Source organism: Onychostruthus taczanowskii, unplaced genomic scaffold (assembly GCF_017590055.1).
Source record: "Onychostruthus taczanowskii isolate IOZ18803 unplaced genomic scaffold, ASM1759005v1 scaffold13, whole genome shotgun sequence".
In the NCBI taxonomy this organism is placed as follows: domain Eukaryota; kingdom Metazoa; phylum Chordata; class Aves; order Passeriformes; family Passeridae; genus Onychostruthus; species Onychostruthus taczanowskii.
Window position 1 is genome coordinate 9,386,077 of NW_024498462.1, and position 14,481 is coordinate 9,400,557.

Here is a 14,481-nt window from a genome sequence, read left to right on the forward strand (position 1 = left end):
TGACATGAAACAAACATTTATTTAAAAGGACTGTACAGACAAATTAAACAGATCTCACACTCTTACTCCTATGAGGCACAGGAGTAAAATACTTAAAACACAGAAGCCAGTGAAAACACCAGATATTGCTAGAATACCTAAATACTAAAATGAAAATGTATGCTGGAGGAATTAGAAAACTGTAAAATAAAATAATAAAGCACTTTGTATTTATTTAAAGTGCTGGTGAAGACCTAATTTCTTGAATAGTATGCTATTTAAAGTAACACATCAATGTCTATTCTTTCAAATTTAGATTATGTAAATTGAAGCCACTGTCAGGTTCAGTCAGGGTCCTATTTATAAAGCTAAGGTTGAATTCCGGAAGTGCAAGTATTTAAACTGGCCTGACATTTTCTCTGTAGTTAATGGTGTCCTTGACACTAAAGTTTGGACAACTGATCCACCGCAGCTTGGATGAAAATTTCTATAGCAAAGAATTTAGATACAGTACAATGTTTGCATCCTTTTACTTATGAGATGAGGCTTGATGGCAGGGTGAAAGGCTGGGGATTTTGGTTTTTTTCTGTTTGTTTGCAGAACAACAGGACTATCCTTTGAGGCAAGTGATGAACAAAGACCTGGAAACCATCTTCATCAAGAGAATCCAGTTCTTTTGTTGTTACATGGATACCCTTTTAACAACAGAAGGACAAAGACAGGGTTAAACCAGACTTCAGTAACACAAAAGTCTCCTAAGCTTTGAGGAGGGTCTCATTGTCTACTCAGACAATTTGACCCAAATAAGAATAAATTTAAGCGAAGTGAAGAAGCATCCACAAGGACTTCAGATACAAACGAAGAAACCATTATTGCTCCATGAAGCAAAAATGCAGTAGACTTGTATTAAGAGCTGCTCTTCAGACAGCTTCCTCTTCTGTCTGAATACCCAGAAATCAATATTTCATAATTATTCCTCCAGTCTCTTGAGAGAGTTGCCTGGGAGAAAAGAGCCTGGGGCTGTCACAAGAAGAGTTCTTCTGTTAAACTTCCATGATTGTTCTGTGAGAGAAAAGAATACTCCTTCCCTATGAAAGACACTGCTTCCCTCCCTGCCCCCACCCCATGGTCCCCTAATACATAATACATATTTTACCTCCTTGAAATGGCTAGAATCATAGAATATCTCAAGTATGACGGGATCCACAAGGATCATCAGGTCCAACTACTTAGCATTTAACTGTATGGCTGAGAGTGTCATCCAGGTGATCCTCAAACCCTGACAGGCTTGGTGCCTTGGCCACTTCCCTGGGTCACTGGGCCAGTGACCAACCTCTCTCTCAGAGAAGAACCTTTTCCTGGTGTCCAACCTGAACTTCCCTCAATGCAGCTTCATTCTGTGTCCTCGTATCTTGTTGCTGGTCATCAGAGGGGGATCAGCACCTCCTCCTTCTCTGCTTCCCTCTGGAGGAAGTTGTAGGCTGTGATGAGCGCACTCCTCAGCCCTCTTTTCTCCAAACTGAACAAGGCAAGTGTCCTCAGCTGCTCCTCAGAGGTCTTGTCCTTGAGACCTTTTGCAGTGTTGGTCACACACCTCCTCTAGAACACTGTAACAGTCTGATTTCCTTCTGATGTCCTTGCACTGAGGAAATCCCAAACTGTCCCCAGTGCTCAAGGCCTCACCAGTGCAGTGCAGAGTGAGACAAACAGCTGGCAATGCTGTGCTTGATGTACCCCAGGTTATGGTTGGCCCTTTTGGCAGACAGGGCACCCTGCTGACTTATCTCCAGTTACACTCACCCTCAGCAAAGCATGCTACTAATATGGCAGAACTTTGTAAAGGATGTGAAAATTTGTAAATACTACTACAATTGATGCAAACACAGTGTGTCATAATCACTTAAAAAAAACCCAAAACAACCAAACCCTAACCTTGTAAAACACAAGAGCCCATGAGCCTAGTTTAAAAAAGTAAAAGTACAAACTCTTGTACTAAATTAGCAAATGGTGTATCCTTAAGAATACTTCAGTTCAGGGATCTCCCAAGAAAGAAAGAACCTGGCAAAGTAACAGTAAAGTGAGAACAACGATGACTAACCCTACCTATTTCAGAACTGTAAGTAGAAGTCTCTACAAATCAATCCTCCTATTCACACTACTTCATTGCAGACCATTCACCCACTCCATTGTCACTACTTAAATTTATGTACAACTACCATTAAAGTATGCTGCTCTCATGTCTGCACTTTGGGGAAGTCCACATACTGTCTTTTAACTCTGTGCAGTTTCCCTTCAACTCCATAGGAATTGCTCTGAACAGAGCACACAGCATGCGACCACTCTGACACTTAAAACAGTAGAATCCAGTATTTGTGCTACAAGACATGCATAACACACTATTGCCATTTGGAGCATGGAGACTATCTTCCATTATTGCTATCTCACAGACCAAATCCCTGTCATTCAGCTAGCAGAATCTGCTCTTCACATATTTTCAGGGGCAGGTGGTCCACATTCTGTCTGCTGTTGACAGATGTTGATTTGACTATGTAACATGAAAATGGGGGAGTATCTCCTGAACCTGGCTTAAGTTTTAGGAATATATTCAGTAAATCAATCATGTACTCTGTGGCAAACTTAGGAAATTCATGGCAACATATGTGATTTGGCCAGAAAAATTGCATTGTGTGGATTTATTACAGTTGCCAGCATTTGGCAAAGTTCTTGGAGCAGAGACTTGGGGCTTCCTTGTTCCTCCTGTCTAACAAGCCAAATTCCCAGTATAACCACCCTGACATAACAGTAGAGAGAAACCTGGGCTAAAGAGAGAAGAGTGTGAACAAGCAGTTCCTGTGTCCCAGAGTTAGTAAAAAGAATATTTAACACTTGAGATCAATTTAGGCAACAAAGGTGGTCACAAAAACTGGGATTAGAGATGAGTAAATTTCAAGTGCCGGCTCTGTAAATGGATCATTTCCATCCTTCCCATTGCAAGAACTGTTGTTACATTACATGAAACAAAGGGAAAACATACAGGGAGTGATCTAATCCAGAAGCTTTGGTCAGGGTTCCTTTGGCACACAGGGAACAAGAAAACAAACTGGCCTGAAGTAAAGCTTATTTGAAAATGACCTATTAAAAGACAGAAAAATACAAAGTTTTGGTTGAGGGAGGACAATGGCACCAAAGCTCATTGGTTTTGGAAAATTATATAATTTTTAGTTGACACTGTTCCTCATGCATGTTCCTGAACTTTCCTATGCTCCAGTGGAGGATATGTCTGGCAGATTTTGGCTGTAGAAACGAGGAACAGAAGACATGCAGAATGGCTGATGTGCAGTCTGTGCACATAGAGATCTGGCATATATCATACATGTTTCCTAGAGAACCACAGTGCATTGGTCAGCCAAAAAGCCTAGGAGGACCACTAATACAGTTCACTTCAGCCTTGTTCTTAAGTCAGTCAGTCTTTTGACTGCTGAAAATAATAACCTGTTAAGATGTTAAAACATAATTTTTAAAAATTATACACAGAGAGCACCTTTCCAAGTTTTAAGTCAAGTTTGAGGGAATGGTACAATCAACTTCAGTAAATCAAAACCCATGTGTGTCCTTAATGCATTGATTTTCGGTATAACTAATCTTGTTTTCCCTAAACATTTCCTGTGTAAAAAGAGTTCCATTGGATACCCAAATCTACCCAGTCTTACGAGATAGGAGAACAAACTGTTCATCAGTGAAACAGACAGTCTGCTATTTTAGCACTTCAAATAGTCTCCTGTTATCAGGAGAAAACAGAATAATCTTTTAGTAACATCTGTTTTTTAAAAAGAGAACATAAAAGCATTTGTGGTAATCACATTTGGTCAATAGAAATAGCCTGACATTTAGGACACTTGCACAAAGAATTCCAGTTTGTTTAGGAGTACAAAAGATGGAGCAATTGAAATGTTAAACCGTAGCACCAGTAATATTTACTTCCCTAAAATCAAATCCTAAAGACTGGAAGGAACTTAGAGCAGGAACATTGTGCTTACATTGCATTTAAATAGAAAACAATGAGACAGTCATACTTGAGTCTGCAATTCAGTAAAGTCTGGGCAAATTTGCCATTCTATTGGAAGAGTACTGGGACAGGTCACACAGCTTGTCAATCTCCTGGATTTCATTCATCCTGTTTCCTCTTGGGCTTTTTGGGATTCCGAGATCGGCTCTTTGCTTTGCAGAGTGGACATATGGGCGCGTTCCGGTGGATTTGTTGGTGACACGACAAACATGCCTGAAATGCAATTGGTTACAAACATCAAAGGGGCCTTGGTACACAGGTTATTGATTATCACACTCTGCCTCACAGCACAGAAAAAACAAGGCTCCCTGCCTGCAAAGGCAGACTGCTGCTGCATTCTATACCATTTAGGTACGTGGATTGTAATTTCAGGCTTACTGAAAAACAGGAGCATCTCATTGAATTAAAACTACATTTCTGCAGACATGTGGCTCATACGTGTGTCAGTAACTTTAAATTCTATTTTGTGTTGTTTACAATGATGTATTAAAGGTGTTTACCTGCCTAATAGTTCACTGAGTCAGAGAAGTTACAGTGATGGCCAACTGCAATGCCACAGAATTGAAGGCAGGAGCAGGTGACTGGATGAATTCCACATACTTAACACAAGGTACAGAACTTTACCCTTTTGCTCCAGACTAAGCACTGTAATTTATGTTTGACTGAAGCCTATTGCTTGCAGAATGGCTTTTCAATTGCCTAGCTACAGATAGTAAGTATATTACTTTGGGGTGTACCTACATCAGTTAGCCTTCTTAGTGACTCAGGAACCTGGGTGGGATGAATACCCCCGTGTAACTACTTAACTCTTCTCACTACCTAAGGAGCTGAGTAAAACTGCCACTGAAGTGCCTGTGGTTATGTTACATTTATCCACATGTTACTCTTGAAGATCCCAAGTGCAGAAGCAATCACTTTTCCTGGTAATTTACACCATTGGTAATTTCCCTCATTTACATAATTGGTAATTTCCCTCATAAAATATGTGCGCTGCTTTTAGTATGACTCCATATGGCATTAACTAAGAGCCACTACTTTTTCTTCTGCCAAGATTTTTTCTCTTTCTTACATCCCTTGCTCCCAAGTGAAACACAAGAGGAGTGGGAATGGCCTGCATGTCTGCTGAGAGTGACTTTTAAGTCCCAAAAGATTCTTATCCTTAATCCTTGATGACTGGTGCTACTACTTTAGTCTACTGCTTGTTCTTGTTTTGAACCACTGCAAGGAAAATCACAATCAGGACATGTAATTTTTCCTTTTCACAAACATTAATCACTCTCTAAACATAATGCATTCCAATGACAAAAGAGAAAACCCAGCACATTCCATCTCCTGACCTTCATTGGAGGTGGCTGCTGTCTGAAAGTTGCTGTCTGTCTGGTGTCTTGCTTCCTGGCCACCTGCAGCTGTTGGGCAGCTGCTGCAGCTGCAGCCAGAGACTCTGGGATGGGAGGCTCCTGTGGTTCTGTCTGCCATTCTGCTTTCTGCTTTTCAAAGTAGCTAGACAAAAGAATGACAAACAAAAAATGTAACCACCTTCTGGAGTATTTCATTAGCCTGTAAAGGATATTTGGTGTTAAAATACAGTGGATCACATTTCCTTATCATGTTCCTCCACTAGAGTCAAACTGCCAAAATGCCTACACATTGACTAGTTCATAAATAGAATATGTGGTGTTTTCTGCTGCATTTCTACACTTCAGCCAGATTCCAGACTGGATATAAATCTAGTAAGATGAAAAATAGACAACATGTATAGAAGAAAAATAGGCAACAGCTTCAGATGCACCTGTGCCAAACAGTTTTTCCATTTTATTCTGTTAAAATTAATAACTTTCAATAATAACTGTTTATTAATCTGTACACAACAGATTAATAAACAGACCAATACATTCTTTGTAGTGTCAAGGTGTTTGGAATGCAAAACAACATTTCTATTGAAATACAAAGGAAATCTTGAAAACTGTGTGTGTGTGTGTAAACTATATTAATTATGTTGGGCAATAAGAGCAATACATGCTTATTAAAACATCCCTTGCATTTAAAACTGGTCTGTTAAGCAAAGGACACTGTTCTTTGAACAGCAGCTAATTCTGCCACTCTGCCCTGCCTAGGTTATATGTAAAAATGAGACTGTGATTTATTATCCAAATCCATTCCACATCTCAGGGAAACGTGTTGACAGTCACAGTATTTGGCTAAAAGCCACTGCCATGTGCAGGCAGCAAAAAGTAAAACTCTGACTAGGAGCAGTACAACCCAGCTGAAGAATATTTGGTTTGTATCCCTTTTGTGTATTGCCTCCTACTATTGCTTGCTAAAGAAGTAAATTTCAGGGAAAAATAAAAAGATAGAAAAATTGACATACAGTATAAAACCTAGAAGGCAACAACCACCCTTGAATGTTTGAATGTGGTATGTAGAGTTTGCAGCTTGCAATAACCTAAATTTAACCTGGAACAAATTCAGACTGAATGTTATCAAACACATGTCCTCCACGTCCCTTTTCTGCTACCTTTTGTTTTTCATGCTTACTTCTCGAGTTGTTTTTTTTCACCTACCAACAAAATTAAAATAAGAAAATGACCAGTAGAATTGAAAGAAAGCATAAAGCCAGATAATGTTTGCTTTGAAGACTTACTCAAGGGACAGTTTCTCTTCCTCTTCACACAGGTCTGGCAGCCTCTGCAGGCCCAGAGTCATTCTCAAGGCATCCACGTGCTCCTTGAGGGGCTTGTACTCCTCGTGGAGCCGGCGAGTTGATTCCAAGAGCTTGTTAAGATCGTTCTCAGACTGCTTGATAGTGTTCTCCATCTGAAACAGGAGGTTGGGCATGTTTTTAAAGAACTGTTCCCCTCCGACTGAGCAGCAGATTGTACCAGAAAGAGGAGATTTTTCTCACTCAAGTTGCAAGAGATTTGAGACAATGTAATAGTAAACCAAAGACTTAAGGTATTGAGAGGATGAAAAATGGGCAAAGAAGAAGCAACAGAAAGTGACATAAGAGATGCATTTTCATATTTTAAAAGTGCACTCACCTATAGGACCTTCTGAACAACAGAAAAAGCAGAGAGATGGGCTACAAATAAAGTCAGCAAGTGAGGAGCTATTGAAGACTCTCAAGAGACACTAAACAAGAGCTTGAAGTAGCATAAACTAATTTTCTGTGTTTCTAAGATACCTGAACATTGACTGGCAGAAGTTAACAAACAAGCTAAGGAAAGGTTTCTGCTTCTCTTACTGCAGCAAGTGGGAAAAGCAGCAGAGAAAAGACAATCTGTCTGCACAAAGAGAGGAGGAGGAAACAGAGGCTGAGGTTATGCAGCTGGACAGGGAAGCAGACATTTGAAGCCATAAATAAATGCAGTCTGCACATCCAGTACATAGCTTGTACTTTTTCACTTGGAGCTTTTTTCTTCCAGTGCAACACAGATACCTTCAGAGCTAAGATCCCCAAGTAAGTGCCCTAATATGAGATTAAAAATGTATTTTAAAGTATATTCCCTATTTAGCCCCTCTAATTGGCTAGTCTTCCCTGTTTACAAATTGTTGTTTCTCTTATTTGTATTAATTCCCTTCAGGCTGGTGCTTCTTGATGTTTGGTGATTCCACTCCGTGATGAAGGTCAGCTCTTACTATGAACATAACAAACACTATGTATTTTCTCAAAATCTCTTAGTCCCACCTAGCTGCCAAAGTTTCTGTTTCTGGGTGGTAAATGAGAAAAGACTAACAGGAAGAACTGTTTTCTATGGGACAGCTGGAGTGGTATCACTGTGGCTACTGGTAAAGACATGGCCACAACAGGCTTGGTTATCTTATCTATCCTCTTGGTGCAACAGCTTATTATGCCAGCATTATAAAATATCCTGCCCTACAAAGGGAAAAACCAATTATCCTGAGGTAAATTTACTTTGCCCTCTCTGTAGGATCCTAGGACAGTGTTGTAAAGTGCACATTATTGATCCAGTGATGCTTCACTCGTGCACAATTCCACAAGCTGGGGGATGATTCATGTGCAGCTGTGTCTTAGTCAGACTGTCTGAGCTGGGCTGTCACATACCACGTTAATGTCAGCGTGGATCAGTCGCAGCTCCTCCACGTGAGCCATCTTCTCTTGCAGCAGCAGGTCCATTTCCTGTTTATATTCCTTCAGGTGCCTCTCCTCAGACTCCAAGGCTTCAAATTCTGCTTTCAGTCTTGCCTTTATTTTTTCCATCTGCAAAGTCTTATTCCTGAATCCCAGTGATAATTTAAAAGATAGAAAGACAGCAGTAAGTCACTGACACATTTTTTTTGTGAGGTGTCATTTTATATGGGATTAGATAGATGAAAGAAGGCAATAGCAGCAACAGAGAAGAATGAGACTAAATGTGTCTGAGAGAAGGTGAGGTACAAGGAGAATACTGAATTCTAATGCCAGATCTTTTGCTGAGCTTTTCAGTGGTAAGAGAGTCCTTGTACTGAATTATGAAATTAATAGAATGTTGTCAGGTTTTGACAGAGCATGGCAGAAAGCAGGTCAGTCACTTGGACAATTAATTATGGCTATATATTCCAAGTGTCATAGCTAGTAATATGACCTGGGTTCCTGCCTCTCTCACTTCAGGAGTTTATAAAGCTGCAAGAGATAAAAACAGTACCATAAAAAACTTTTACATACAATATGTATTCAGAAACAGGTGGTCTGGCAGGGATAATACGAATGAAGGAGATTTAAAACAGAACAATTACAAAATTTCTGTTTCCTCTCTTGTATTTATGACATATGTCTGCATCTCTCATCAGTAAATTCACTCTTATTCTCTTTTATCTCCTCCCAGTCAGAACACTGAGTCTTTAGGTACTTACCTAATTTTATGACTGGGTTATTTCTGTGGAAGTATTTAATGCATATAAATAAGCATGTGCATATATGCTTGGATTGTGGGCATCCAATGGGTTTACTGAAAGAAGTATTCCCTTGACTACAAATTTATATGTATTTATCTATAGTTACAGATATGGATATAGAGATCAGATTCCAGATTCAAAATCAGATTCCCACATCTCTTCAAAACCCAGCTAAGCTGTATCATAATACATGATAGACATCAACTATACAGATGGGCAAGTTCTTTGATTTTGCTCATGAAGACTTCTTTCCCCTCTGTCTGTAGAATACATAAATTGCAGATTAAAATAAAGTCTGCTAAATCTATCAAAGGTGAATCTGTAAACTTAAGGAAATCTCATGTTTATCTTGAAGGAAATTCTTCACAGAATGCAAGCTTCAAATGAGTAAATAGGTTTATTTGATCAGATTTTGTTAAAGGCAACTTAAAATGGACATCAACATTGCAAGTAGGACTGGCTTTTTGACACTGATTTTTTTTTTAATTTAAAATACACTCAAGTAACTTGTTTGATACTTCATTGTACGCTAAAAACATCACCTTTGCTCTACCTTATACCACAAAACAATACCAAAAATCTGTCAAGTGCAGTTAATATATCACCTTTGAATATGTTATCCTAAAACTGAATGCACTGTAAATTTCCACATACAGGATACCACTCTCACTGAAAAACAAAATTTAAATTAAGTGTTACAGTAATTGGACCACACACTGTAGTAGGCCATACTTAGATCTGTTTTCTAAAACAGAGCCTGTGCACCAGTTGAGTACAAAATCATTGTTCTTACACTGCCACATCTCTTTCTAAAAATAGTTTGGAGATACTAGACAGACAAATATTTTTGCTTGATCTTTGTTCATCTTTGTGGTATTGTGTGAAGAAGGCTGAGGCCCATACTCTGCTGCAAATAAATTGTTCCACGGATAAAGTGTGTTCCTTAGAGATGCTGTAAGCAGCAGAAGTGCCTGTGATCACCTGGGAGCTGGGATCCCTCTCTCCTCTCTCTCTGCCAGCCCAGAGATGCTGTAAGCAGCAGAAGTGCCTGTGATCACCTGGGAGCTGGGATCCCTCTCTCCTCTCTCTCTGCCAGCCCAGAGATGCTGTAAGCAGCAGAAGTGCCTGTGATCACCTGGGAGCTGGGATCCCTCTCTCCTCTCTCTCTGCCAGCCCCTCTCTGGCTGTCATGTCCCAAAACCCTCTCACGGCTCTGGGGTGTCACAGTCAGCGTGCCTTCCACCTCCCAGCTGCATTCAAAACCACTGTTCTCGCTAAGGTGTTTTGGCTCCAGGTAAACAGACAGATCAGGCCTAACCCTGAAAATCGGTGCCCTGGAGCAAGGAGTGGAAACGCCCTGCCTAAAGTTATGAAAAGCGTTCCCGATGTGGGCAGGTGCTGTACCCTGCCTGGCTTTTAATGAGCCCCCTGTTCCACAGCATCCTGCAGCTCGCCGTGTAAAGGACGCTATATACAAATTCCCGGTGTTTTGCACTGCATGAACCGCAGCCCGAGGCAGCTCGGGCCTGGCGGCAGGAGGGCACGGAGGAACAAGCCCCGGTCCGGAGTGTCCCCGTCCCCGAAGCAGCAGGCGGGGACATCTCGGCGGGGCTCCCTGAGGCGCTGCCCGCCTTTGGCCGAAGGGGAGAGAGGGCAGGGACGGAGAAGCCTCTGAGGCTCAGCCGCTCCCCTCTCACCCCGCACGGATCCACCGCTCCAAGGAGGGCCCTACCGTACCGCCGCCCTCCGCGGGGGACGGACGGACGGATGGATGGATGGAAGGACAGATGGCTGTCCTGCCCCACTGCGGCTCTGCCGGCAGCGCTGCCCAGCCGTGTCCTGCCCGAGGGCACGTCGGATCTGGGTGTCAGACTGCTTCCCTTGCCATCCCCCCTTCCTTCTCAGCCCGACAAGGCTCCTGCCCGGGAGTGAGTGAGGCAAAATAACAGATTCAGAGCCTCATGAATACGAAATGCTAATTCAAACGACTTAAAAACAAACAAACAAACAAACAGTGGAAGCCCTCCACAGCCGCGGCCCGACACCACTCCCCCAGCTGCGCCGGGCCGCTCAGTCCTTCCCCCCGCGCACTCCGCCTTCCCGTGCTAGCGCTCAGGGCTGCTCTGCAAATGCACGACCATTACCGCCCTCCACTACGCATTCCAGCGGCGATTGCCCGCAGCAGATGCTCCCTCCCTGCTTAGAAAGATGTATTTTGAGCTCTCGTCGTAAACCCAGCGGTAGTTTTCTTTCCCTCAGTAGCACAATAGGTACTTTCAGATGGATGCAACTCCTCCGCTCCCCCGAGGAAAAAGCTGCTTCATGTAAGCGATGGGGCACAAAGCAAACATACCTGATCTCCTTGATGCTCTCGAGTTTGCACATTATTTCTTGCTCATCTGCCATGCTTTTTACTCCCGGTTTACACCTCCCGTGAAACGTGCCAAATGCCCGGGGGTAAAAAAAAAAAACCGAAACCAAACCAAAACAAAAAAACCATACAATAGACACAATGTAGTCACCCCCTCCTCGCATATGGGCTCTGAGCCTGTGCGGCGGGCTCTAGTGGGAGCTGTGGGACTTCGAGTCCGGGTTCCTATTGCTGCCCAGGCACAGAGCTGCAAAACGACTACAACACCCACAAGGCAGAGCAAAGCTCGCCTGCCCTTCTTCCTGCAACTACATTTTAAATCAATTTGTCACACCTCATTATGCCAGAGGTTGTTAGGAGTGCAAAAAGAGCAGGCTTCCTTCTGAGATCTGCCCAATGTTTAGCATTTCGTTAAAATATGCACTAAAAGACTGTGATTTTCATTAAAAGCTTAGACAAAAAGGGATGCTGTAGTCATTACTACTACAATGCTGTTTTCTCCTGGATGCTCTGAGTTTTCTACTGAATGTTCTAATTGCTCACCAAATCCAATCTTTGCAATTTTCTGGAACTGATAATGAATAAGCAGCATTTGTGAATAGAAGAGGTTTTGTGAATTGATGTTTTAGTTACTTTCTCCATTATTTAAGGACTTTTCCATATACTGTTGTGCTCTTCAAATAAAGAAAAGGGTAGATGAAGGAAAACAGTGATAGCACCGACACCCTCTCCATCATGCTACAGCTTTTGTAAAGAAATTAGAACATAAAAGGTCCTATCCTAATGTAATTTGAGTCAATTGCAAACTCTCTCTGCCTTAAAAATTGAAGATTGTAGGATTGGGCCCTAAGTGAGCTGTGTGCTCAAAGGGGGCAGGCTTCTTCGATGCATGACTTAAATAGATGAACTAATTGGTTTGAGGGGGTAGAAGACAAGTTAGCTACAGTCAGCCAGTGAATCTTGTTGCTAAGACAGTGAGGGAGGGAGAGCAGGCAGGGTGAGGACAAGAGGGAGAGAAGGAAAATGCCCTTGAATGGGAGTCATGAGAATCCCAGCCTACTTTTGCACTGTTTATCCTATTTTTTGATTCCTGGTTTTACAGGCTAAGTTAAATGTTGAGGGCTGAAAATGAAAATGCAAGTTCAACTAGTTCCTTTACTCTGCTTTGAATGACACTAAGGAAACCACTTCGCAAACTGTTATAAATCAGTTGGAAGTTCTTAGGAAGTAAACCCACCTGCAAGCCTTAGAAGTTATTTTTCCTTCCCATGTTTTAAAAAAGGAGATAAAATATTACATCTCCACATTTCAAAGCACTTCAAAATGGTCAAAAAATTTGACACTTGCAGTCCCAGCACATACAAATTGGTAGCATTCAACTTGTGCTTCCTGGCTTTGGTCAAGTGTTTTAATGCCTGTGTTTCAATTTTTTTTTCCTAGACAAAGTGGGTCTGACAGTTCTTTATATGATCTGAAACCACCACAGTGGCATGAATTATTTATTCTGGTGCTATTTATAAACTTTGATAAATTTTGGGATGCAAATAATGGTCAGTTTTTCCCAGCACGTGGACTGGATTTTTCAAAGAAAGCTAAGGTACTTAGGACTAAACTGACACAGAAAAAATATTTCAGCTGATTCTGAAAAATTCAACCTTTCTTGTTGTTGTTTGATCCTTTTTAAACCAAAAGCCAATAGGCAAATAGACTTCAAAACAAGTTGCAGTATTATGCAGAGTGAAGCCAAGACTAAAATACTCCCCTACTTCATTGAGCACAGGACTGAATTTTTGTACAAAAATCCCCAGCTGCTTCCATATAACAGTCTAACATCAGTCCTCACACTTCAGCATTATGACAAGAAATCTAGTTCAGAACAATTCCAACTGGAAGAATTTTTTTTTCTCCCTAGATAATTATCCCAGCTACAGCAATTAATTCTCCAAGTCCAGATGTAGTGATGCAATGTAGGGCCCTTATAACTGAATTATTAAATATTAAATATTCTAACTGCATTTTTTTAAAAGTGCAACATGTTTTATGAAATAAATAGCATTTAAAGTAATATTAGAGATTAAAGACTAGTGGAGAAGAGCCCCCAGTAAAACACACAACAGAACTGAACTTGGGTTAATATACTGCTGGATTAGGTACAAGTCACCACCATAAGCAGAATGTGCAGCAATATTGCAAAACCTAAATATCAGAAAATGAATGAGTCAAAGTGGTGCACCCCAAGTCATGTAATTTGCTTTAAATTACTGAGTTTTTAACTGGAAATAGATTCTTTCTGTATCCCATTGGGGTTTTGAGCTTTCAAAATATACCCTTCACATTTGACAGATTTTTCCTATGGGTGGGTCACCCCAATTGCACTGGCCATTTCATATGTTAAGGGAAAGCTGGTATTGGTTTCAGAATGCTTTGGGAAGCTGGAGGTACAGCAACACTGAGAATGATAGAAGCAACTACATGCTAGCCCTGAAATCTTCAAAGTATCTAGTCCTTAAATATCAATGCTTTACGCAAAGCCTAAAGTATTTGCAAATTTTGTTGCTCCTGTGCCAGAGCATCCTAGCTAGGTAAAGGCTGAAGTGCCCACATACGTTAATCTTGGCTCATCCCAAAGGTATGCCTAAATATACCTGAATTTGGTTATGTCCTTTATTTCATCCTCCAACCCCGTGACCTGCAAAACCGGGAAAACACGATATTCGATAAAGCACCTGGCACCCACCCGCCCTCCCTAAGCTCCTGCTGCAGCTTCAGCCAGGGCATCGATGTCCGCAGGGGACAGCGCCAAGGGACACAGGCTCCCTTTTCCCACTCTCTTCTGGAGCCCGCCCGAACAGCCTCCCCGTGGCTCGCTCCCGCGATTCGCTACTCCCCAGCCGGTGGTGCCGGTGCCCATTCCGTTCCCGTTCCCCGTCCCCGTTCCTGTTCCCGTCTCCGTCCCCATTCCCGTTCCCGTCCCCATTCCCATTCCCGTTCCTCATTCCCGTCCCCATTCCCATTCCCGTTCCCCATTCCCGTCCCCATTCCCATTCCCGTTCCCGTTCCCGCCTGCAGCGCCCCTTGCCGTCAGGAGGAGGAGGGAAGGCCGGCGCGCGCCGCCGCGAGCGAGGCTGCGCGTGCGGCGGCGTCGGGAGCGCGCGGGGCGCCGCGCGGAGCT

The 14,481-nt window shown here is 42.2% G+C and overlaps 1 protein-coding gene across 3 annotated transcripts in view; it reads right to left on the reverse strand.

The window, feature by feature from the left end:
- The window catches only part of ZC4H2 (zinc finger C4H2-type containing), a 14,985-nt gene continuing 504 nt past the window's right edge, over positions 1–14,481 (reverse strand). Inside the window, exons 2-6 of one of the 3 annotated variants that reach the window (XM_041396772.1) lie at positions 13,955–13,998; positions 8,109–8,280; positions 6,687–6,859; positions 5,383–5,545; positions 1–4,258 (exon numbers count right to left, since the gene is read on the reverse strand). In XM_041396772.1, the coding sequence (XP_041252706.1) occupies positions 4,145–4,258; positions 5,383–5,545; positions 6,687–6,859; positions 8,109–8,264 (606 nt within the window). In that variant the 5' untranslated portion in view covers positions 8,265–8,280; positions 13,955–13,998 and the 3' untranslated portion in view covers positions 1–4,144. Of the gene's footprint in view, positions 4,259–5,382; positions 5,546–6,686; positions 6,860–8,108; positions 8,281–11,082; positions 11,268–11,291; positions 13,915–13,954; positions 13,999–14,481 lie in introns of those variants that run through there. The other 2 variants (XM_041396770.1, XM_041396771.1) reach the window with 2 other exon arrangements.